This window comes from Myotis brandtii, unplaced genomic scaffold, assembly GCF_000412655.1.
Source record: "Myotis brandtii unplaced genomic scaffold, ASM41265v1 scaffold112, whole genome shotgun sequence".
Classification (NCBI taxonomy): Eukaryota; Metazoa; Chordata; class Mammalia; order Chiroptera; family Vespertilionidae; genus Myotis; species Myotis brandtii.
In genome coordinates, this window is record NW_005353838.1 from 14,511,307 (window position 1) to 14,536,011 (window position 24,705).

The 24,705-nt window shown below is 49.6% G+C and overlaps 2 protein-coding genes across 3 annotated transcripts in view; one reads left to right on the plus strand and one right to left on the minus strand.

Annotated features, from left to right (window-relative positions):
• Positions 1 to 16,945, plus strand: part of HDLBP (high density lipoprotein binding protein) — a 76,874-nt gene extending 59,929 nt beyond the window's left edge. For both annotated transcript variants that reach the window (XM_005857689.2, XM_014546708.1), the window contains exons 15-28: positions 1,038 to 1,124; positions 1,284 to 1,415; positions 3,804 to 4,022; positions 6,626 to 6,847; positions 6,937 to 7,155; positions 7,894 to 8,032; positions 9,860 to 10,005; positions 11,080 to 11,184; positions 11,456 to 11,590; positions 12,550 to 12,693; positions 15,176 to 15,361; positions 15,906 to 16,022; positions 16,172 to 16,300; positions 16,464 to 16,945. In XM_005857689.2, the coding sequence (XP_005857751.1) occupies positions 1,038 to 1,124; positions 1,284 to 1,415; positions 3,804 to 4,022; positions 6,626 to 6,847; positions 6,937 to 7,155; positions 7,894 to 8,032; positions 9,860 to 10,005; positions 11,080 to 11,184; positions 11,456 to 11,590; positions 12,550 to 12,693; positions 15,176 to 15,361; positions 15,906 to 16,022; positions 16,172 to 16,300; positions 16,464 to 16,550 (2,067 nt within the window). In that variant the 3' untranslated portion in view covers positions 16,551 to 16,945. The remainder of the gene's footprint in view (positions 1 to 1,037; positions 1,125 to 1,283; positions 1,416 to 3,803; positions 4,023 to 6,625; positions 6,848 to 6,936; positions 7,156 to 7,893; positions 8,033 to 9,859; positions 10,006 to 11,079; positions 11,185 to 11,455; positions 11,591 to 12,549; positions 12,694 to 15,175; positions 15,362 to 15,905; positions 16,023 to 16,171; positions 16,301 to 16,463) is intronic.
• Positions 16,946 to 17,808: 863 nt separating this feature from the next.
• ANO7 (anoctamin 7) overlaps positions 17,809 to 24,705 on the minus strand; it is a 28,475-nt gene continuing 21,578 nt past the window's right edge. Inside the window, exons 22-24 of the mRNA XM_014547184.1 lie at positions 21,634 to 21,801; positions 21,086 to 21,205; positions 17,809 to 20,967 (exon numbers count right to left, since the gene is read on the minus strand). Of these exons, the coding sequence (XP_014402670.1) occupies positions 20,851 to 20,967; positions 21,086 to 21,205; positions 21,634 to 21,801 (405 nt within the window). The 3' untranslated portion in view covers positions 17,809 to 20,850. The remainder of the gene's footprint in view (positions 20,968 to 21,085; positions 21,206 to 21,633; positions 21,802 to 24,705) is intronic.

Genomic DNA, 24,705 nt, shown 5'->3' on the forward strand with positions numbered 1-24,705 from the left:
GTGCCGTCAGCACACTTGGGCATTAGGTGAGTCTGCCGTCTCAGGGACTTGGGACAAAGTCATGATGCTACCTTTTAACACCTGAAATTACACTGGCAGAAATTGTCACAACTTGAATGTTCCATGGAATTAAAGTGGGGAGCTCCTCTATGTCCCATACCAAGTGACCTTGTTTCCTTCATGGGTCTTCAGACACCTAGGAAACTGTCCCATCCAGTGAGGAGAGAGACTTGTACAAGTAGTGTCATTTATGGATTGTTCCTTTTCTCAGACCTAGAAAGGGAAGAGATGGTTGATGGAGAGGCTGCAGGTGTCCCTGTGCTCTCTACAGTCACTTGCGGGCATGCACTTAGCTTGTGACCCCCTGGGAGAGGAGCTGCCTGGGCTCCTTAGCACTGGGCTTGTCCTGCTGCCCAGTAGAGCTGGGTGTTCTGAGCTTAATCCTCTTTTTGTCCATCCCCAGCCTGCTCTCCTCCTGTAGTGGCACCCACTCCCTTTTACCCTAGAGCAGTGATGGCGAACCTTTTGAGCTCGGCGTGTCAGCATTTTGAAAAACCCTAACTTAACTCTGGTGCCGTGTCACATATAGAAATTTTTTGATATTTGCAACCATAGTAAAGCAAAGACTTATATTTTTGATATTTATTTTATATATTTAAATGCCATTTAACAAAGAAAAATCAACCAAAAAAATGAGTTCGCGTGTCACCTCTGACACGCGTGTCATAGGTTTGCCATCACTGCCCTAGAGGGCCAATTGAGGGCACCTGGGTAGACTTGATTGCTTCTGGATTGTGGAACACACATCTAACAGGTTGTAGGGTCTGTGGCAGTCCACTTTTTATAAAAGGGGGCCCTGCACCTGTCACCTGTGACAGGCCAGGTGAGTTAGTTGTTGAGTAGTTATCTCACCCATCCTCGTGACGACTTCTGAAGGTCAGAAAGTAAGAGAGACGCAGGACAAAGTCTTCCCTAGTATTCTGTTGTTTAGGGACGCTCTAGCTTGACAGTTAATCTGGCAATTTCTTGTTTTCAAGGTGGAAAATAGCTATTCGATCTCTGTTCCGATCTTCAAGCAATTTCACAAGAACATCATTGGGAAAGGAGGCGCAAACATTAAAAAGGTGACTGGCCGGCTTGTCCCCGGAATCGTGGCTCTTCTCACCTTGCCCTCCATGGTCCTGTGCTATTCTGGCTTTAAATTTGAAGGAGGGGCCTTACTTCCTAGCTCTGGGCTCCGGGTGTCTCAATGGTAGTTGCTTCTCACTGCGTCTTTCTCATAGATTCGTGAAGAAAGCAATACCAAGATCGACCTTCCAGCAGAAAATAGCAACTCGGAGACCATCATCATAACAGGCAAGCGGGCCAACTGCGAGGCTGCCCGGAGCCGCATCCTGTCCATCCAGAAAGACCTGGTAATGTGGAGCTGGCTGTATGACAGGCTCTGGCCTGGGGCCAGGAAGGGACAGGAGGGCCAGAGCCCCTCGTGGAGGAGCTTTGGTCTGGGTGGTGATCTCTGGCAGTGCTTACTGATAGTCCTAAGCAGTAGTAGCATTTGACTTGGGTGCTGGGAAATTTTCATGTCCTCAAGGTGTTATATTTTTCCCAATTTTTGAAAAATGAACATGTAAGAAACTGAACATATTTAAAGTGTGCAGTTGGATACATTTGCCATATGTATATGTCCATGAAATCCCCTCCACAGTCAAGATAATGCACTTACCCATCACCCCCAAAATAAGCCTGTGCCTCCCCCCTTTTTTAAATATATTTTTATTAATTTCAGTGAGGGAGGGAGAGGGGGAGAGAGATACAAATATCAGTGATGAGAGAGAATCACTGATTGGTCGCCTCCTGCACACCCCCCACTTGGGATGGAGCCCGTAACCCAGGCATGTGCCCTTGACCAGAATTGAACCTGGGACCCTTCATTTTGCAGGTCAATGCTCTATCCATTGAGCCAAACCAATTAGCACCTCTGTCAAGCGTCACTCTCCCAGCTTCCCCACTGTGTCTGTCGAACCCCCAGTCCGCTTTGTTAAAGTAGATGAGCTTGAATTTTTATGTGATTGTCTAAGAGAGTCATAGTATCTATTCTTGAGTCTAGTTGCTTTCACTTTGCATAATTATTTTGAGATTCATCCATGTTATGTATATCAGTACTTCATTTTTTTAAAATATATATTTTTTATTGATTTCAGAGAGGAAGGGAGGGAGATAGATAGAAATATCAATAATGAGAGAATCATTGATTGGCTGCCTCTTGCATGCCCCCTACTAGGGGGGGATCAAGCCCACAGCCCAGGCATGTGCCCTTGGCCGGAATTGAACCTGGGACCCTTTAGTCCACAGGCTGACACTCTATCCACTGAGCCAAACCAGCTAGGGCAGTACTTCATTTTTTAATTGAGATATAATAGACGTACAACATTATCCTTTGCTTCACTCATCTGCACAGACTAGTCCTTCCTATGGCTTTTTTTTTTATTGTATCACCAGCTTTGTAGTTTTCTTCATGTTTCTTTGCTTGGAGTTCATTGAACTCCTTGGATATTTGAGGTTAGAGTTTTCATCAAATTTGGAAAAATTAAGGTCATTATTTAATAGTTTTTTCTGTCCTCCCCTTCAGGGAGTCTAATTACTGAGTGTTAGGCAGCATGACATCCTACCATTCACTGGCTCTCTGTTTATTTGGGTGGGGATGGGGGGGTTGCTAAGTTTTTCTTCATGAGTTTCTTTCAATTCATTAGTTTTCTACAATGTCCATTCTGCCTGTGACCCCATCTAGTATATTTTTCATTTCAGATACTGTCTTCACCTGTAGAAGTTCAATTTGAATTTTTTTTGGTTTTATACCTGACACGTTTAGTCATTTCCTTTGGCTTCTTGACTGTATGCTGTATAGTGAAAATACCTGTTTAGTGTCATTCCTGGGTTGTTTTCTATTGTTTTATCTTGGTTGTGGGATTTTCCCCTGTGTCTTTGCATATCCAGTATTTTTCTTATTATGCCAGACATTGTGAAGTTTACTTTGGTGGATGCTGGATACTTTTGTGGTTTCTGTAAATACCTTTATGCTTTGTTAAGTTACTTTGAAACAGTTTGCTCCTTTTTGGACTTGTTAGGTGGGGTCAGGGTGGTGGTGTTGGCCCAGTTGTTCCCTCTTGGGGTGAGACCCTTCTGAGTACTGTGCCCAGGGTCCTATACTTGTGGACACTGACTAAGCTGCCATCCCCGTGTTCTCTCGTTCTGCTGGTTCTTTCCCTGGCCCAGGCAGTCTCCCTACATGTGTCAATATGGGAGTCTCTCTCCACATTCTCTCTTCTTGGGCTCTGACCCACCAGCTCCTAGCACCTTGATCTTCCTGGGCTGTCAGCTTTGTGTCCTCAGTTCAGGGGCTCAACCAGGGCGCAGTCATAGGGATCACCTCATTTGCTTTTGTCTCCAGGGTCTTGAACACCATTGTTTCATGTGGCAGATAAATGCAGTCTTTGTTGTTTCATCTTGGTAGGAGGCAGAATCCTTGCTTATATATAGAGTTAATGGGAAAGGTTGATCCGTAAGCATCTCAAACTTGTCTTTACTGCTCGAACCAGAGAGGGCCTGAAGGAGCAGCGCTGTTTATGATCTGACATCGCAGCTTCTCTTCTGCACTGTGTGACATACACACGCACGTATGCACGCTTTGGGCTCCTTCTGCACCAGGTCTATTGAATACTCACCACACCGATTATGGCTGACTCTCACTCTTGCCCTTCTTGCCACACAAAAATGTGGTTCTCTTGTGCCGTGTGTGATTTCAGGCCAACATAGCCGAGGTGGAGGTCTCCATCCCTGCCAAGCTGCACAACTCCCTCATTGGCACGAAGGGTCGCCTGATCCGCTCCATCATGGAGGAGTGCGGCGGGGTCCACATTCACTTCCCTGTGGAAGGCTCGGGAAGCGACACAGTTGTCATCAGGGGCCCTTCCTCGGATGTGGAGAAGGCCAAGAAACAGCTTCTGCACCTGGCAGAGGAGAAGGTGAGTGCCACCACGGGAGGGGTCACTGTGTGCTACTTGCTGGAAGTGTCCTCTCTTCAGGATAGAAACTCTAAAAACCCTTTCTTTGTGGCAGGTCAGAAAACTTCATGTACCTTTATGTCTCTTTGATCTTGCCATTACTGAAGGGTCTTTCAAGGTCAGATGCCCACGTCTGTAAAGTAGGAAATCTATTGTTTACCTTAAAAAGTATTTTTATACAGTTAAATCCACCCTTGTTAATGTAGTGTTCACAAACAGTGTTTGTGTGACCACCTCTGTAATAACATGTTTTGCTCATCGGGCCCCCAAATTCTTCATTGAATCGCCATTGCCCCTTCATCAAACCTGTCTGCCAGTCTGTGTGTGGACGCGCTGCTCCATTCCATGGACACCACAGGTTGGAGTGGCTGCCTTGACGGGACACCTGGTGGGTCCAGCAGCGTTTTTGCATTTCAGATTGCCGTGGCTGTTACAGACCCTTTCCCTTTCCAAAAGCATGTAGAAAATTTCCGGGGGGAAAATTCCTGCTTGGATTTTTATTGGGATTATGTCAAAGCTAAAGATCAAATTCGGGAGAATTCTCAGCATTTAAGGTTTTGACTTTTCATTGGCATTTTGTAGTTCTTAGCATGCAGGTCTTATTCATGTTTTGTTCAATTTTACATCTGTTTTGGTTTTTAATGCTATCATAAATGGTACTCTTGTAATTCATAATGTAGGGCATAGAAATACATACTTGATTTTGTGTATTGGCCTTGTTTTGTGTGTCTGGTGTAAAGCTCACTTATTAGTTCCAGTAGCTTTTTGTGTGGATTCTTAGGAGTTTTTTTTGTTTGTTTGTTTTTTACTAGAGGCCTGGTGCATGGATTCGTGCATCAGTGGGGTCCCTCGGCCTGGCCTGCGGAGATCTGGCTGAAACCAGCTCTCCAACATCCCCCGAGGGGTCCCAGATTGCAAGAGTGCACAGGCCAGGCCAAGGGACCCCACCAGTGCATGATCCAGGCCGGGAAGGGACCGTGGGAGGGCTCCAGTGTGTGTCCGGCCCGTCTGACCCAGTCCTGATCGGCCAGACCCCAGCAGCAAGCTAACCTACCGGTCGGAGCGTCTGCCCCCTGGTGGTCAGTGTGTGTCGTAGTGACTGGTCAAACAGTTGGACGCTTGGCATATTAGGCTTTTATATATCTAGATATTTGTTAATCCTCACCCAAGGATATTTTTCCATTGATTTTTAGAGAGAGTGGAAGGGAGAGGGAGAGACAGAGAAACATCAGTGTAAGAGAGACACATTGATTGGTTGCCTCCTGCACATACCCTGACCAGGCTCAGGGAACCTGCAACCAAGGCATGTGCCCGTGACCAGAATCAAATCTGGGACCCTTCAGTCTGCGGGCTGATGCTCTGTCCACTGCGCCAAACTGGCTAGGGTGATTCTTGTGAGTTTTATGTAAAACACATAATCTGTGAGTGGACAGTGCACTTCTGTTATGTACACCTATGTGTCTCATCTTGCTGCGTTGCTAGGGGCCTCCAATGTGTTGCATAGCAGGAGTTGATTTTTTTTTATTTTTTTTTTAATGTTTAACCAACCTTGTATTCTTGGGGAAGCCCCACTTGGTTTTTTGTGTCATCCTTTATTGTATTGCTGGATTGGGCTTGCCTAAACTTTTAGCTTTCCATTGCTGCTATTTGCGAGTAATTGTCTAAAGTTAGAGGCTCTCTGTGGTGTTCTGTGGAGTCAGCACTTGGAAGGTGACAAAATATGGGTGTGCTGCTAGCATCCGGCAGTCCTGCTTTGCTCTTCCTTGTGTTTCTTCTTCCTGCTTGTGAGCCTGAGTCACCCTAGAGAAGCGTGTCCCTCCAGGTGAATCAATCTGCCAGAGTAGCTGGCGTTGCAGCAAGGTTCCTGTGGTAGGGTCTTTCCTGGGCCCAAATTTAAAAAAAATAAATAAATAAATTGTTTTTATTGACTTTAGAGAGAGAGGAAGGGTGGGGGAGAGAGAAAGAGAAACATTGATATGAGAGAGAAAAATCAATCGTTTGCCTCCTGCACAGGCCCCGACTGGGGATCAAACCCACCACCTTTTGGTATATGGGACAACACTCCAACTGAATCACACTGGCCAGGGCTGAGTCTAGTTTCTTAGTGTCAGATGGTGTCCTGGTTGGCTAGGGTCTCTGAGCTTTAGGTTTGGGCATTGCTGGCTGTGTGCAGGCTCACCCAGGCCGCTGGCGAAGGAATACCTGGACGGAGTGCACTCTGCCTTTGTTGGGAGGAGGGGAGCTGATAGTTCTGTACAGGTGTACCCCACACCATGTGGGTCCTGGCAGAGTTTGGTAATAGCTGATAAGTGACAGGCATGGGACTCTGGGTCTGATACTCTGTCTTGGTATCTTCCACTGAGGCTAAGCAAAGTACAAGGGCAGTTGGTCTGCGTGGCCATACATTTCTTTGAGTGAGGTTTGATTAGCCTCATTAAGAGGACGTCGGGACAGCGTGAGGTAAGCTCCACCCCACACTCTTGTCCTATCAGGCTTCTTCTTCACCTGCTCCAGGGGCCGGGCAGGTGGCATCAGGCCAATGTATATGGGGTTGATTTCTGCAGCAAACCAAGAGTTTCACTGTTGACATCCGGGCCAAGCCGGAGTACCACAAGTTCCTCATTGGCAAAGGGGGTGGCAAGATCCGCAAGGTACGTGACACCACCGGAGCCCGAATCATATTCCCGACGGCAGAGGACAAGGATCAGGACCTGATCACCATCATCGGAAAAGAGGATGCTGTCAAGGAGGCCCAAAAGGAGCTGGAGGCCTTGATTCAGAACCTGGTAAGGCCTGGTCTCCCTGGGGCCACCTGAGCATCGGGAATGGGGCCTTCACCGTTGGTCCTTTACTTTCCCTTGTCTCCATGCTACAGGATAATGTGGTAGAAGACTACATGCTGGTGGACCCCAAGCACCACCGTCATTTTGTTATTCGAAGAGGCCAAGTCTTGCGGGAAATCGCCGAGGAGTACGGTGGGGTGATGGTTAGCTTCCCGCGGTCTGGCACACAGAGTGACAAAGTGACTCTCAAGGGTGCCAAGGAATGTGTGGAGGCAGCCAGAAAGCGCATCCAGGAGATCATCGAAGACCTGGTGAGCACCCAGAAGTTTGTAGGGTGCTAGGCCTGGCAGCCACTCAAAGCTGGGGAGTGGGCTTGCCCCCAACATATCCCTCGGGTTGCAGGCTCCCTCCCTCCTCGCCCTTTCTTCAGTGGGTGAGGGCTGCCTGTGAGAAGCAATTTGGCTGTCCATTTTGTGAAAGTGCCATGTGTACAGGAACCAGCTGCCTTCCCTCCTCCTCTGCTCCAAAGGGAGGAAAGGAGGTTGACAGTGCCAGGGAGTCCACGGAGAGGTCACATAGACACACTGGGCTTTCTAAACCAGCCTGTAGAGAACTGGGCCCTCTCTCCTGGCACCTCCCTGCCATGGCCTTAGAACTGGAGTCACAGCCACAGCATCTGCAGGTCCCTATCACCTGGAACTAACGTGGCCAGGTGCTAACATAGCAGGGGCTCCCTGTATGGAGAGAAATCAGATGCTGCTGTATTCAAATGTTGGTTGGGAGCAAGCAACAGAGTAGTTTTGTGTGGATGAACCATTGATGCTTTCCTCTTTTGGGAAATGTTTCAGAAGGCCTCCTGTGGCCCCTCCCACAACCCTTCTCCCTTCAACCCATTGTAAGATGAGCCCTGGATTCATCTTGGAAAAGGGGAGTGTCTGCACTCCCAGAAGTGGCTGCAGAGGAAGGTGGTGTAAACAGGAATCAACCATAAGTAGTTAACCTTAACCTTTGCCTTTGTTTTTCTTCTTGCTGTGCCCTCCTTCCCCCAGGAAGCCCAGGTGACCATAGAGTGTGCCATACCCCAGAAATTCCATCGCTCTGTCATGGGCCCCAAAGGTTCCAGAATCCAGCAGATCACTCGGGACTATAACGTTCAAATTAAATTCCCAGACAAAGAGGAGAACCCAGGTGGGTCCCCACGGGGAGTTCTATGCTAGGTGGGAGGTAGGAGTATGAATGGTCCTGGTCTGGGGAGAGGTGGGGACATGTTTCCTGGTGAAGCTTCATCCATCTTGGTGCTGGACATGTCAGGGGACCCCGGGGCTTTCAGAGGCTCAGGCTCCCAGGTCCCCAGGTGGTGGCCTCGTCAGTTGCTTTAAGGTAACAAGGTGCCCTTCAGATGTCCCAGAGGCTTGCAGCCGATGACAAGGCCAGAGGAGAGAAAGGACCTGCATGCAGCCTCTTATGGAGGGGAAGCCCGTGTTCAGTTCCCCTGCTCCTCACAGGCCCTCTGAGAGCTGTGGTGAGGCTGCACCTGCTCTGCACAGCAGCAGCCTCCCTCCCTGGATCCCTTGTGGGTCCTGTGCCTCGTGAGGCCAGACAGCTACAGAAGGGATAGCAGCCTCTGACCCATCCAAGGATGTCACTGGGTGACTGGCTGCCCTTCTGGGACGGTCCTTCAGCTCCCAATATCTTGCTTGTCATCTGGTTCTGCTTTGTGTCCCCAGGATTGGATTGGGTAGGAGGTGACCTATGAGCAGGATCTGGCTTTTATCTCAGACCTAACTTTGTAAGTTCTGTGCGCTCCTTGTTTTGTCACAAAAAATGCGTTCTCTCTGTAACTAGTCTCCCTGGACCCACGGGGCCAAGCTGGGATGAGCTGGGGGCCTGCAGCCTGCTGAGTGCACTGGCGTATTCTCACTTTGCCTGGTGCTGCAGCTCGGCCACCGAAGCTCCTCTGCGTCTCTCGGAATATAGGCTAATTTGAGTTGAAAACTAGTTAGATCATACATGCCACATTTATGTTTCACACTAGAATATTTTTTAAATTTTGATATAATTTCACACTTCAGAAAAATTGCACAGAACAGAACAAAAATCTATTCTTTGTACTCACTATTCAAACCTTCCCTGTCTTTCTCACCCACCCATCCCTTTACACGCACACACTGTGTTTTCAGACCTGCCCCTTTTCCATAATGGCTATTTCCTAAGAGTAAGGATGTTCTTATATCAGTTTCGATAACCCTAGTATGTTCGTCAGAATTTGTAGATCTGATTATGTGAGTTATGAATTCATTGTTGACATTCAGATTTTCTGTTTTGAAACGTCCCCCAATTTTAATCCAGGATCATGATGCTCTAGGCCAGTGATGGCCAACCTTTTGAGCTCGGCGTGTCAGCATTTTGAAAAACCCTAACTTAACTCTGGTGCCGTGTCACATATAGAAATTTTTTGATATTTGCAACCATAGTAAAACAAAGACTTATATTTTTGATATTTATTTTATATATTTAAATGCCATTTAACAAAGAAAAATCAACCAAAAAAATGAGTTTGCGTGTCACCTCTGACACGCGTGTCAGGTTCGCCATCACTGCTCTAGGCAGTTATGCCTGCTTACTTACTTATATCGTACAGACTACTGGATTCTGTTTCACACCAGGAATATTCTTTTGGTGTTAATTTGGGTGCATACATGCTCCCCAGTGTGGCCCACAGGAGCCTCACCAGCTGCTTCTGTGTCCTGTTTCAGGTCGCTTTATTCTTGTGGCTTTCTTTCTTCATAGCAGAAGAAGCTGGTACAGCATCACCTTGTCCCTCCTAAATCTCTCAAGCCCCTCCCACTGACTCCTCCCAGAACCATGGGAACATCTGTCCTCCCCTCTCAAACACGGTGGGCACCTCTCACCTCTCCTGCCACCAGTTCCTGTGTCTCGAGTACTCAGGTCCATGTTGAAGGTGAGGCAGTATGACTGAGGCCTGTGTGACCTGCCCCTCTGCTCTCTCCCCAGTTCATAGTGCAGAGCCAGCTGTTCAGGAGAACGGTGACGATGCTGGGGAGGGCAGAGAGGCTGACCCTGGCTCTCCAAGGAGGTGTGACATCATCATCATCTCTGGCCGCAAGGAAAAGTGTGAAGCTGCCAAGGAAGCCCTTGAGGTGCGTGTGGCTCCTCCCCCTCCTCGGGGGTGAGTGGTGACCTGAGGGATGCTTCCCTAGTGGCAGATTCATGGTCTAGTCACTTTATAAAGTCCTAAGTCCGAGCACTGTGGCTTGTACTGCAGGCTGTGGCATTTCCTTCCCCAGACCTGGCAGCAGCATGGGGCCAGCCTCGGCCTGCTAGCCTGGGGGCTGCAGAGAGCACAGTTGGAGGGTCTCAGTGTCCCTCTCTGTGAAGTAGGGATGTTTGGACTTGTGAGGATGAGTCAAGTGTTTTTTTGTTGTTGTTGAAATGAATTGTACTGTTACAAATGGTTGTCTTTCTATTTTTATTGATTTCAAAGAGGAAGGGAGAGGGAGAAAGATAGAAACATCAATGATGAGGGAGAATCATTGATTGGCTGCCTCCTGCATGCCTCCCACTGGGGAATTGAGCCCGCAACCCGGGCATGTTCCCTTGACTGGAATTGAACCTGGGACCTTTCGGTCTGCAGGCCTACGCTCTATGCAGTGAGCCACACCGGCTAGGGTGAGGATGAATCAGTTTTGCAGTGAGTACTTACTGAGCGCCACCTACATGTTGGGTGCTGTTCTAAATGCTGCACACACAGTGTACAAAGCCTCTGCATTGAGCCGAGAGACAGGTGAGAATCAGCTCTCCCATGTCTAGGGGTTGGTGCCATTGGAGGCGGTTGGGACTAGGGTGGTCATAGTCTATTCTTTACCTCTGTGAGGCTGGGGGTCGGGGCAGCCTCTGTGTCTAAGGGCTCTCCCCTGCCCCTATAGGTCTCGAGTCCTGTTTTTCCTGGATTTTTGTTCTATTGTTTTGCTTCAATAAGGGGCCTTCTATATCTAAGAGCAGAGGCTTGGGGCCAGGGTCTGAAAGCTGCTCTGCCAGCATTAATACTGGACCCTCTCCCATGTTTTCTCTGGGGTTAGCAGTGGCCTACTCAGTCCAGGGGGAACAGTGTGGAAAGTTCCGATGTGCACCGTACTTCTCTCCATGAAGTCCTGTTGCTGAGCCCACAGAGTCACTGCTCACTGCTCTGGGCCTAACAACCCTCTTCCCTGTAGGCTCTGGTTCCTGTCACCATTGAAGTGGAAGTGCCCTTTGACCTTCACCGGTACATCATCGGACAGAAGGGAAGCGGGATCCGCAAGATGATGGATGAGTTTGAGGTGAGCAGTTTGCAGGTCCTATCCCTGGATACCAGGTTTAGGGAGTGAGCTGTCACACACCCAACCCAGGGGAGGTGCCCTCCTCCTGCTCTTGGTTATCACGCTTCACACTACCCAACCTCCTTGTCCCCAGCTTGTGGGTGTATCTCCTGGCCAAATGTGACAGGCAGGTTGATCATGGCTTCCAAGCTCACCATCGGAGGAGCCAGATAGGCACATTCCCGTCCTGAGGGACCCCCACGTACATCAGGTCTGTTCCTGTGTCCACCAGGTGAATATACACGTCCCGGCACCTGAGCTGCAGTCTGATGTCATCGCCATCACAGGCCTCGCTGCAAATCTGGACCGGGCCAAGGCTGGGCTCCTGGAGCGTGTGCGGGAGCTGCAGGCAGAGCAGGAGGACCGGGTGAGCAGCAGGTGGGGCCGTGGATGTTTCTTCTCTCAGTGTGGTCACACTTGAGGATCACCAGGGGCTTCTAAGAGACCCAGCACCCCGGCTACACTTCGACCAGTTAAATCAGGAGGCTGGAGGCAGACCCAGTCAACATCCAGAGGTCTTGTTAAGTGGGGAGTCTTTATCAGAACAGTGTTGCTTGCTTATTAGCAAGTTCTTTCCAAGTACATCGGGAGACGTGATGGTGCCTTCAACTTTATAGGGAAGTTGAGGTTGAGAGGCCCTCTGAGAGCTTTTGAGAGCTGTTGCTGGAGAGACCCCAGGATATGCTGAAGCCCAGAGTGGGTGCGGTGTCCCTGCTGTTGATGAGGGGTGACAGCCCGCCCACCCATGGTGGAGCCAGGGGTCACATGAGTGACACACAATGGGCGGGTCCTGGGCACTGTTAGTAGGATTGCAGGTTAAGCAGGGTACCAGCTCTTCACTGAGGGGCATGACTGAGCTCAGACATCCTGCAGTGTCAGTGTGGCACAGTTGTCTTGGGCACAGCACTGACTTTGCGGGGTGTCCTCTGACCAGGTTTCTGGCCACACACATTGGGGCTGTGTCCCCTTACCACTTTGGTTCCCTCCTTTCTTTTTGGCCTTTTTAATGCTTGTTCCTCAGATCCCTGCTCCACATCTTAGGAACACACAGTTCCACCTGTTATCATCCAGGCCTCTCCGGTCCTTTTCTGAAGGCCCTGTGGACCTGGTTGTGCAGGTCAAGGCTCTGGTTTTCATCACTAGCTAATGATGGAATGTGGCACAGACTCATGGAAAAGCCATGGCTTGTTCTTGTTGCTGTGGTAACAGAGGACACTTTCCAGGTGTAGGATGGAATAGAGGCATGTGGATGCATGTGATAGTGAAGTGAAGCTCAAGGCTCAAGTGTTCCACCCTTTGCCTCATTCTCACTTGTTTTATCCACAGGCTTTAAGGAGTTTTAAGCTAAGCGTCACTGTCGACCCTAAATACCATCCCAAAATCATTGGGAGAAAGGGGGCAGTGATTACCCAAATCCGCTTGGAGCATGACGTGAACATCCAATTTCCTGATAAGGATGATGGGAACCAGGTAAGAGACCTCTAGGGTCAGATAGCACGTTGGAGTACTTTGGGGGCAGATGGACTCTCGTTGACGTTTGTCCTGACTGGGAACAGTGACCAGGCAAACAGGAGGTGCTCAGCTGGGAGGTGAGAGAGCAGGATCCAGAGGGGCAGGTCTTTGAGGATTGAGTTTGGCTCTGGATTTGGGCCCCATCTTGGCATGTGCCAGTTGGGTGAGGTTTCCCTGTCATGGATGTGTTGCCATGTGGACTTGGGCATTTTTCCTGTGCCTATCTGGGGGCTCTGGCAGGGTCCTCGCACAGTTGTCCTCACAGGTGGAGCCCTACAGAACTGCATGCCCTCTACCCTCTGCACTACATTGGGCCCACCCCATCCCACACCCCTGCCTGTCTTATCTCTTGGCCCTTCCTGGCCCTCGGGGAGGTGGGGAGCCCAGTTTCTCCTTGGGTCTCCTGCAGTATTTGGTGCACAGGAGAGCACCCAGAAATGGTTCCCTGGAACCTTCTGGCCAGAAAATCCCAACAAGCCTCTGCAGACTGGCCTGGTCCCACCATACTATGCCTTTCCAACCTGTGTCTGAGCATCACTGCGGGCCTCTTGCCTGCTTCTCTCCCCAGCCTTCCCTTCCAGGGTCTTTGTCATTCAGAAAGTGAGGCAGGCCTGTAGGTGCTGACCTCGCATCCCTTTTCCTCTGTGCTCCCTGAACTGATCCTGCCCCAGGTACAGCCTTTCACTGCCTTTTCTTCTGTTGATCTCTGTTTCTAAGGATTATGTTTACATTGCTGTTCTTTTTTTATTTTTTTATTTGATTTTTTTAATTATCTTGATCTTGAGAATTTAGCTCTCTCCAACCCCTCACCTTTATTTCCCACAAATTTCCCATATAATTATTGGTTTTGTAAAGTCATTATTTAGTGTTTAGACCAGGGGTGGGCAAACTTTTTGACTCGAGGGCCACAATGGGTTCTTAAACTGGACCGGAGGGCCGGAACAAAAGCATGGATGGAGTGTTTGTGTGAACTAATATAAATTCAAAGTAAACATCATTACATAAAAGGGTACGGTCTTTTTTTTTTTTAGTTTTATTCATTTCAAACGGGCCGGTTTCGGCCCGCGGGCCGTAGTTTGCCCACGGCTGGTTTAGACTATTAACATCCCATGAACCAAGTAGGGTCAGTCAGCTACATCTTTCATACAAAGCTTTTTCCTGTGAGAATTATGCCAACTGTGTTCTGCCCTGGGTGATGCCTCACTGGGGAGTGGGGGTTTCTGGGCATTGCTGGGTGGGGACTGGGTAGGGTCGTCTCCTGTCCTACATCTGCTTCACCTAGACTCCTGGGGTTTCTCTGTCTCTCTCCCAGATGGGTCTCTTAAGTTCCTGTTCCTCTATTCATTTCCAGGTTATTCTTTGTTTTATTTTGTTTTAATCCTCACTGGAGGATATTTTTCCAATTGATTTTAGTGAGAGTGGAGGAGAGAGAGAGGAGAGAGAGAGAAACATTGATGTTAGAGAGCCACATCAATTGGTTGCCTCCCACATACACCCCAATCAGGGCAGGGAACTTGCAATCCAGGTATGTGCCCTTGACCGGAATTGAACCCGTGACCCTTAAGTTCTCAGGCCAACACTCTAATCACTGAGCCATGCTGGCCAGGGCTCCAGATGTTTGTTCTGGTTCTCTGGTTCTCTGACACCATGTTCTGTTCTTTTTTTTTTTTTTTTGCGTGTATAATACTCTTCTGTCGTTAACACATTGTGCACCAGTAGTTTTATTGCTAGCTTTACCCAGTGGCCAGATAAGTTTCTATTGAACGAGTACAAAATAGGTTTTACAAAGTATCATACTTAGCTTGTAAGAACATGTAATAAATAACTTAAAAATGCAATGCGTATTTAATTTTAAGGCGTGCCTTTAACATTTATGTAAAACACTGTGTAATATGCAAACACGAGAATGCTCGTGATCCACCCGCAATGTGTTAAGAATGTGGTCTGGGGCTATTATTTTGTTTTCCCATTTCTTTCTCTGTGCCTTGAATTATCCGTTTGCTCTGCTCACTCTTTACCAATCTGGTGTGCTCATCCAGACATTTGTATGATCAGAGGGAGACCCCGGGCGGGGCACTGCAGGTATGGAGTACTGGCTACACCGTCTGGCACCTTCTTCCAGGTCAGGTCGGTCGTCTTCACTGAGACCCCTCCAGATGAGGGGCCCAGGGGGACCTCCCCAGACCCCTCACCTGCTAGTGTCCTGCCGCGTCTTTGTGGGCAGGTGCTCTTTCTTTTCCTGTGTGTTACTGGGAGGGGCAGGAGCTAAATAAATGGATATTGTTTCTTTTCACCTTCTTTCTCTTCTGAGTGGATCGGTCTTTCCCCCTGAACTGAAGCCTACCTCCTTCAATCCAGCTAACGCTCTCCAGTCCCTGTGTGCCCTTCCAGCCAGGAATCCTGGGACATGTCCTCTTCTGATGGGATTCTCCTTTCTCAGCCGCAGGACCAAATCACCATCACAGGGTACGAAAAGAACACAGAAGCTGCCCGGGATGCCATACTGAAAATTGTGGGTGAACTTGAACAGATGGTTTCTGAGGACGTCCCATTAGACCACCGTGTCCACGCCCGCATCATTGGTGCCCGTGGCAAAGCCATTCGCAAAATCATGGATGAATTCAAGGTGTGTCTTCAGCCCCACCGTGAAGGGTGTATGTTAGTCCTGGAAGCCCCATTGGTGAGATGGGCATACTCCCTGCTGTCAGAGCTTTCTTCCATGGGCTGGTAAGGGACACCAGGGCCTCAGTCTTCCTGCCGAGACTGCTGAGCACACTCACAGGCCAGCAGAGGTCTGAAAGGGCAGACATCCAAGACTCAGGTGCTCATCGCTAAGGCGGTGAGGTCAAGTGGAGTTACAGCTGTATAGTTGATGCCATTGGTCAGTGCCCTGTGCTAGCTCCAAAGGTTTGGCTGCCTGCCACCCCAGCCAATCCCTAGGAGGTATACACATCTTGGAGTTGGGGCCTCTACACCAGCTGCTTCTGCAGTGCACTGGCCTCACATGTCGTGAAGATGAGGGACCATGAACCAGGTTCTTAGGTTTCATGAACCCAAAGGGAAAACACTAGAAATGTACTGTTCCAGCCATACCTAATGGCCACTGTTTAGTCCAAAATCCTCTAATGGGCACTTGGAGCCACCTCAGCTGCTATGTGTGCTCCTTCCAGGTGGACATTCGCTTCCCGCAGAGCGGGGCCCCGGACCCCAACTGCGTCACCGTGACGGGGCTCCCAGAGAACGTGGAGGAGGCCATCGACCACATCCTCAACTTGGAGGAAGAATATGTGAGTTCTGGGGTCACATGAGGCCACATGCAGGTGTTTCAGATGCCTGCCAGGTGCAGGCGAGCCCCAGCGCCTCAGAGCAGGGTGAGCACAGTGGTGGATGCTCACGGGGAATCACTACTGCCAGCTGATCCCACCTGTGCCCACAGCTGGCCGACGTGGTGGACAGCGAGGTCCTGCAGGTGTACATGAAGCCCCCAGCCCACGAGGAGTCCAAGGCACCTTCCAAGGGCTTTGTGGTTCGGGACGCTCCCTGGACCGCCAACAGCAGTGAGAAGGTCAGACGGTGCTCATCCTGGGTGCCCTCCCTGTGCCCAGGGAGTGGGGATGCCTGCCACACTTACCCGCCAGTGGGTGGGCCCAGGGTCAGAGGGTGGGTCCATTTTGGAGCTGCCTGAGTGAAACTTGCTTAGTAAAGCTGTGCCCTCTCTGTCCCCACAGGCTCCAGATATGAGCAGCTCTGAAGAATTTCCCAGCTTTGGGGCTCAGGTGGCCCCCAAGACCCTCCCTTGGGGCCCGAAACGATAATGATCAGAAAACAAACCTCTCCAGCCTGCTGACCCAAACCCCACCACGCAATGGTTTGTTTCAATCTGACTCAGCAGCTGGACCCTCCATAAATTGTTGACGCTCCCTCCTCCCCGAGGTCTCACAGTGAAGCCGGGCGCCTGGCGCTGTGTGCAGCTGGTCCTCAGGCCTGGCCAGCGCCCGGCACGTGCTCAGGATCTGCCCTTGACACCGGCTATGGGCCAGCTTTCCACGGTTCAAACACTAATAGAGGCAATTGGACATTTCACGACAAGCTTCCTGGTCCACCGGCATGTCAATAAGGCCCTGGCCCCACTAAGAGTGCTGCACAGCTGGGGCTGAGCCCACTTCCTGTGTCGTGACCTCAGGAAATAAATTTCCTTGACTTTAGAAAAGCCAAACGTTTGCCCTCTTCCTTTCCCAGCTCTCTCTCCCTCTGCCTGTAGTCCAGCCCTCTATAGACTGCAGTCCGCCTCCTTCCCACTGCCAAAGCCCGCACATCCCAGACCACAGGGTGGGAGGAAGGCCCATTGTGCACACTGGAGCACCTGGACCCAGAAAGGGGACCAGGTTCCAAGTGTCTGTGCCCCTGCACCACAGGCACCGGAGGCCCCGCATCTGGTGGGCAAGGCCTGTAAGTGAGGCTGCATCTACCACCTGGGTTTGGTGTGAGCTTAGAACCACAGGGATGGGGAGAGAGGTGGCCCGCAGAGGAGACTCACTTCCCCTCCCGGCTGACCTGTCACATCGACTTCAGCTTTCCTGCCCCTCCCTAAATGCCGAGTCCAGTCTCCTTTCTACCTCAGAGCCAGTGTGGGAGTGATCTCATGGTGAGGGTGGTGCCGCCCCAGGTGCTCAGCCTCCTGATTCCAACGGCTCTGGTCACGAGTGCCTGAGTCCACTGACTGTCACAGCTCTGGGTCGCACCCTCACTTGCAAGTGGCCAGTGGGAAAGTCCAGAGTGGAGAGTGCGTACACCATCCTACAGGCTGCCCTCGGACACATGGATGCCGTGTGCTGACCCTGGGAGCTGGCCTTCAGAGGCAGCTTCCTGGTCCTGGGGTAGAGAGAGGCTGTCACTCAACCTGGGCTGGAGGACCAGGTCCTGCTAAGGGAGTCTGCTTTTCTCAGGGTGGTGGGTCATTCCAGACAGACAAGGTGCCCTGCCCCAGCCAGCATGGTGATGTGCTCTGGAGAGGAAAGGTGGCCAAGGCGGTGTTGTGAGAGCCACAGACAGGCCCTTGGTTTCCAGGTTGTCTGGTCTCCCATCCCCACCTCTACCCCTGTAGAGGTGACTGAGCCCCTCTCAAGTTTTCCATCCAAATAATGGAGTTCCTAGAGAAGCCAACTAGTACCCCTTGCCCAGCCCTTCCCTGGGGAAGGTCACTTCTTCCCTGACCACCCCCTCCATGAAGTTTTCTATTCGGTTATTGCTCAGCTTGGCAGTCTTTAGACTGAAATTCCTGAATAGACGAGAATTGCTGAACACAAGTCTGGTATCAATTGTCTCTGAGTTCCCATTAGCTCAAGCAGCCTCAAATGTGCCCATATGTAGAAGTGATAAATTGGGGTAGGAAAACATTTGCTTCAGCTGAATAGGTTGGGTGACCCCAAATTAGGTGGAGTCTATTGAAAAAGGAAGTGAGAAGGGAAGTTGCTGTTTTGCCTTTCTCCAGGACCATCCCCTACCTCCCTGGTCCCTGGAGTTCCTTCTATCTGCATGAGTTTTGGAGCCTTTCCTGTTGGCCAGTGTACTGCCCTCCCCTCCCACCCCTCCCTGCCCTCTGGCATCTGCCCGAACCTCATGTTTCTGTGATATCTAACCCCCTCCCCGCAAAGGTGGATTTTTAATTGCCCCAACAGGTGTTTGCACATCTGCACTTACTCCTAAATGTAGGTGCAGCCCCCTCTCCTACACTGTGCGGGTTCTCACTGTGTGGCTGTTAGTCAGGCTCATGAGGTGACTGTGCCTGGGGCTCTCCTGCTGCCTCTGGTGCTGCTGCAGGAGCCCTGGGCAGGGGTGGGGCATGAGTGTCCATTTCCTCTTGTTGACTGTCTTCCATATCATATGTGTCCACAGTTAAAATCCATCCCTTGGCCTTAACTTTGGAGTTTGGAGATTATATGCAAACATGTGTAAAGGCTCATGAATATGGATGACACTGGAATTTTATAAATTCTAAAATAAAACCCAAAACCAGATGCAGTGTGCCGAGGCTCGTTTTATCACACCACATGTGTTCTCAGTCCATGGCACTCGAGTGGTCAGACATCCATAAACAGTTCTCATCTTTGGTGCGATTCTCCCAGCTGGCATCTGTAGTTCTCAGCACCACATTAACTGACTGCCCTGCAGGGGCCATGGTGGGAGGCCAGCAGTGGTCACAGCTGGTTCAGTACCTTGCTACTTCACTCAGCTCAGGATTCTGCCTGAATGATCTCTATCAGCAAACTGAGGTATCCCCAGGACTGGCTCCCAGCCTCCAGGCAGATACAGAGGAACCACCTGTCATATGAGGGAGGACTGAGGCGTCAAGGGTCAGAGCTACAGGGAGTGCACATGGCAGCAGGATGGGCCCATGATGCACCACCCCTGAAGGTCGGGGTCAGACTCTGGGTTCCACTGCATTAGAGTCCAAGGTGGTGGCCACTCTGGGTGGGAAGGGGTTAGGTGGGAGGGTCCATGCCAGGCACTAGGCCGATGATAGGCTGTCTAGATTGACATGCTGACTACAATGTGTGTGTTCACTTCAAGAAAACCTGAGTTAAGACTCAAGTATTTTCTTATGTTCAATAGATTTACTCTAAAATTACAAAGTTTGAGAAAGCAATAAAGCAACCACTGGAAGAATACTTGTGGATGTTGTGAGGACACTGCATAATGGAACCATTTGGCCTCACCACTGGGCGGCTCTGCTGCTCAAAGGACGGTCCCTTTTCTCAAAGTGGATGAATGAGTGATGCCCAAAAGCAGTGCCAATGGCACCTTTGCTCACCTCATTTGGAAACGCTGCCTGCAGTGCACACAGTGCTGCCTGAGGCCAGAGCGGTGGGTTTTTAATGGCACCACATTGGCAAGAATGCTGTGCAGAGGTATCGATGGGCCCTTCTGGAGGAAGTTTGACAGTGCATCTAGGAGTGTGCCCCGAGGAAGCCAGTGGTGCGCACAGTACTTCGGGAGGTTTATTCCAGCATGAATTACAAGGTACAGGTGGAGAAAACACACACACCCAGCAGGGAGTGCACAGCCAAGGGCAAGCACCCTGTGGTGGAGTCACGCATGGGCACAGCGGTTAACTGAGTTGATGGAAGGAGGATGTGGAAGGGGGTTCACAAGCTGGTCAGTGGACAAGGTCCAACTGGATGCACTAAGGTGCTCCCAACTTTGGAGATGATCATGTGTAAACATACAGGAAACCAGTGTTTCACAGGTCAGGGAATAAAATTGAGTCTTCTTCCAAACCTTCCTCAGCCTCAGGCTGTAGTCTGGGAGGGAGCTGGGCAGTATAGCTTTTTAGCCTGAGAGGCCACTCATAGTGGCTGGGAGTGAAAGGGGGCACCAGGTTCAAGAAATGGTGACAGAATCAGGAGCCCTTGGCTAGGAATGGGGAGTGGAGAAAGTGGGTGAGGGGTTGAGCTGACTCCAGGTTGTGACCTGGAACATAAGAGTGCTGGGGGGCAGGCAGGACTCTGTGTAAGCAGGTGGGCCTAGAGAGGGGTCATTCCATCATTCCAAGGACAGCAGGATCAAAACACCAGAGAGGACACAGGACCCAGAGTCCACTGGCTGGATTGGCAGACGAGTCATGTGAGGGCTGATGGGCAAGTAGGAAGTGAGCAGGGAGAGGCAGGGGAGGCTGTGGGTGCAGGGACCCAGGATGGCACGAAGTGGAGGGTTGAGGCCTGGAAGGGCCACAGCTCTGAGTAAAGATGTAGGGGAGTAGGCAGTGTGCCCAGAGGTGGGTGGGGGTGATGGGAACAAGTCTCAGGGTGGAGCCATTCTGCCCCTGGGTGAGTGCAAGGAGAGGATACTGGCTCATGGGGCTGGGAGGGAGATGGTGGAGGCATGCCCCAGCCCACCAGGTTCCCCTGCTATAGTCGCCTGGCTTTGGGTACTCCAAAGGGGTGGCCAGTGGGGGCTGCAACCAGGACCTGGGAGGCAGGGCACAGGAGCAGGGGCCCAAGGCAGCTGAGGAGGGGAAGGAGAGGAAGAGGCCTCTCATCTCCAGGGCGTGAGGGCTCTGCACTCCAGGTGGGTCTGACTCCAGGCCCCTCAGCCCCCAACATGATCCCTGCGACCTCAGAGGGAAGGGACTGGCGAGGCCCGGCTGGCTTCTGGTCGCCTAGGCTGTGGGCCCATACTCTCCTCTGAGGCTGAGGGCTGGTCGTCCTTGGCTCCATTCGTCCCCAAGAGAGCCTGTGTCCAGGAGGGTGGCCAAGGAGAGTGATTAAATGTACCCCGGCCTGCTTGGCAGCAAGTACCTGGCTGGGGCCACTCCACAGTGGGTGCACGAGGGCTGTGGGTGGGGGCTCACCTCGTTCTCAGCCAGTGCCTGCTTGGCCAGGTAGTATTCCCGCTTCACCTTGATCTGCACAGACTCAGGGATGTCAGGTACCAGGAGGTCGAGGATCCGGCCGATGGAGAACACCACATGCTGGGAGAGGGGACAGGACCAGCCGTGGGAGAGGGCACCCTACCCAATGGTAAAACAAGTGCCCAGAGTGGCCTTCATGGGCTCAGGTGTGGACACCTGCTTCCCAGGTGTGGGTGAACTGAAAAGCAGCAGTGTCATGGCCCCATGGAGCTTCCCTGGGACACTACACGATACCCAGAGCATCCTGATGTCCGCACAGCCCTGTGACAGGCTAGGCAGGGATTGCTCCCTTCTCCAGATGGAGAAATGATGCAGAGAGGAACTGTGATTCGGCCACAGTGACAGAGCGGTATGACCAGGGCTCTATTCCTTTGGACACACCAACCCCCAAACCACATGGTGAGATTAGGCAAAGCATGAGGGTAGGGGAATCATGCTAAGGCCAAGAAGAGGAAGCCAACAGAGGGCCTGGGAGGTGCCCCAGCTACCTCAAACACAATGACAAAGGCCAGGCGGATAGCCAGAAGGTTCCAGTAGGTCCCGGAATAATGCCCATCGTCTTCCCTGAATGCCCGATACCTGCAGGAAATATGGGACTTGGTGTGGGGATCGTGGCAGATGACTTCTTGGCATCTCCACCTTTGGCCTCCCTGATGCTAAAATTCTGGGCCTCTGACAGCACTTTTAGCTCTTATGTTATGGTCCCAAAGGGGAGGATGAGCTGGGTTATCCCATTCCCCCACTAGGCTAACCTGGGCCCACTACTGTAGCCACATAAGTTAATACCCCAAATAGATGTGATTAACAAATGACAAACTGTTTCTGTGTGTTTTTAATAGTAAAATTAAAACTGTAGAACAATAAGATGGACTGATGGATGCTCAATAGGTTGTGGTAAAGCACATGAAGATCCTTGTCACACACAAAGAAATGAGACAAAAATAAATTCCTTCAGGATTTGTTAGAAAAGTGTATAGTTAAGATTGTATGCTAAAAATATAAGGGTAGTCCCTAAAATAATAAAAATATACAGCATCAGTTCCAAATGAGTGTAAAGAGAAAAAATACAGAACACTAATTCATCAGGAAGTAGAAAAGGAATAAAAAGGAAAAAGAATAATGGAGAAAGACCAGCTGGTGTTGCTCAGTGGTTGAGCACTGACCCATACACCAAGAGATTGATGGTTTGATTCCTGCTCAGGGCATATGCACAGGTTGCAGGCTCAGTCCCCAGCAGGGAACATGCAGGAAACAGCTTATCAATGATGTTTCTCATCTCTCATTGAGGTTTCTATCTCTGTTTCCCTCTCCTTTCCTCTCTCTCTAAAATCAATAAAAACATATTTTAAATAAAACAATAAAGAAAAAAAAGAATAAATGGAGAAAGTATCCACTAAAAAGAGATGACAAATATGAACTTGTATGCAACTAAGAACCTCAAAATACATAAAGCAAAACCTGACAGAACTACCTGAGAAGACTGAAAAGCTTTAATTCACCTCTATTAGAATCTGATAGAATAAGCAGGGAAAAGGGGGAGATGAAAATCCGAACAATAAAATTAAGAAGTCTGGCCTACTAGTATATAAAGAAACTTGCTCCAAAATTAACAGTGAAAAAAATATGTTTTCAAGTTCACCTGAAATATATGCAAAACCCTATATATATGTTATAACTTTCAGAGAGGAAGGGAGAGGGAGAGAGAAACATCAATGATGAGAGATAATCATTGATTGGCTGCCTACTGTATGCCCCACACCGGGAATCAAGCATGTCCCCTGACCAGGATTCGAACCATGACCTCTTGGTTCATAGGTCAACGCTCAACCACTGAGCCATACTGGTTGGGCAATGACCTTTGTTTTTGAGTAGCAAACAGATTTTGTATGGGTGGATCTAAAGGGTATTATGCTAAGTGAAATAAATCAGGCAGAGAAAGACAAATATCATATGATTTTACTTATTTATGGAATCTAAAGAACAAAACAGCAAAATGGAAACAGACTCTGATTCAGAGAACAAACTGTTGGTTGCCAAAGGAGAGGAGGGTGGGAGGATGGGTAAAACAGATGAAGGGGATTAAGAGGTACAAACTTCTAGCTATAAAATAAATAAGTCACAGGAATTTATTGTACATGCACTGTAGGGAATATAGTCAATAATATTGTAATAACAATATTATTGTTACACTTGATAGCTAGATTTATCATGGTGTATAAAAATACTAACCTGAAACTAACATAATATTGTATGTCAAGTATAATTCAATTTTTAAAATAAGGCTGGCCCTGGCCAGTTTGGCTCAGTGGATAGAGTGTCTGCCTGCGGACTGAAGGGTCCAAGGTTTGATTTCAGTCAGGGGCACGTGCTTGGGTTGTGGGTTCAATCCCCAGTAGGGGGCGTGCGGGAGGCAGCCAATTGATTCTCATCGCTGATGTTTCAATCTCTCTCTCCCTCTCCCTTCCTCTCTGAAATAATTTTTTTTTTTAAAAAAAAGGCTGTTTGAGAACTTACTCTCCCAAATAACTCATGGATAAATAAGAAAATCACAATGGAAGTTATGAAATATTTAGAACTGAAGGAGAGCAGATATGTTATCAGACCTAATGGAATGTGACTTGTAAGGGATATATTCAAGTAAATTTATAGACATTAATTTGTTTATTAAAACCCAAGAAATACTAAAAATGAATAAGCTAAGGTTTCAACTCCAGAAAATTGACTTTTAAGAGAAAGGAAAAGACACAAACTATATCTGGAAAGAAAATGCAGCCATAACTACAAAAACAGAAGAGCTTAAGAAAATCTAAGCGAATATTATGAATAAATTTGTGTTACTTTTTAAAAAAAAATTTTAAATCCTCATCCAAGGATAATTTTTCCATTGATTTCTGGCAAGAGTGGAAGGGGGGAGTGGAGGGAGGTGGGAAGAGAGAGAGAGAAACATCAATGGGAAGAGTGACACATCGTTTGGTTGCTCTCCCCCCCCCCCCCCCCCCCCCCCCCCCCCCCCACCTGATGTGGGCAAGCACACTGGGGAACCTGCAATCTTGCCCTTGACCGGGGTTTGAACCCTTGACCCTTAGGTCGGCAGGCCAATGCTCTACTGAGCCAATGTGGCCAGGGCTGTGTCACTTTTAAAGCTTAGCTGAGTTTTCTGTAAAAACAAAACAAAACTACCAAAATTGACTGAAAATTACCTAGAAAAAAGGGAACTATAGCCCTAGCTGGTTTGGCTCAGTGGTAGAGCAGTGGCCTGCGGACTGAAGGGTCCTGGGATCTATTCTGGTCAAGGGCACATGCCCAGGTTGGGGGCTCAACCCCCAGTGGGGGGGCGGGGGGCGTGCAGGAGGCAGCTGATCAATGATTCTCTCTCATCATTCTCATCATTGATGTTTCTGTCTCTGTCTCCCTCTTCTTTCCTCTCTGAAATCAATAAAAATATATATATATTTTTAAAGGGAACTATAAGTTGACCCTTGAACAACACGAGCTTCAACTATGAGGGTCATATGCTCAGATTTTCCAAAAATTCAACCAGGGTTGTTGGAGTGTCAGCT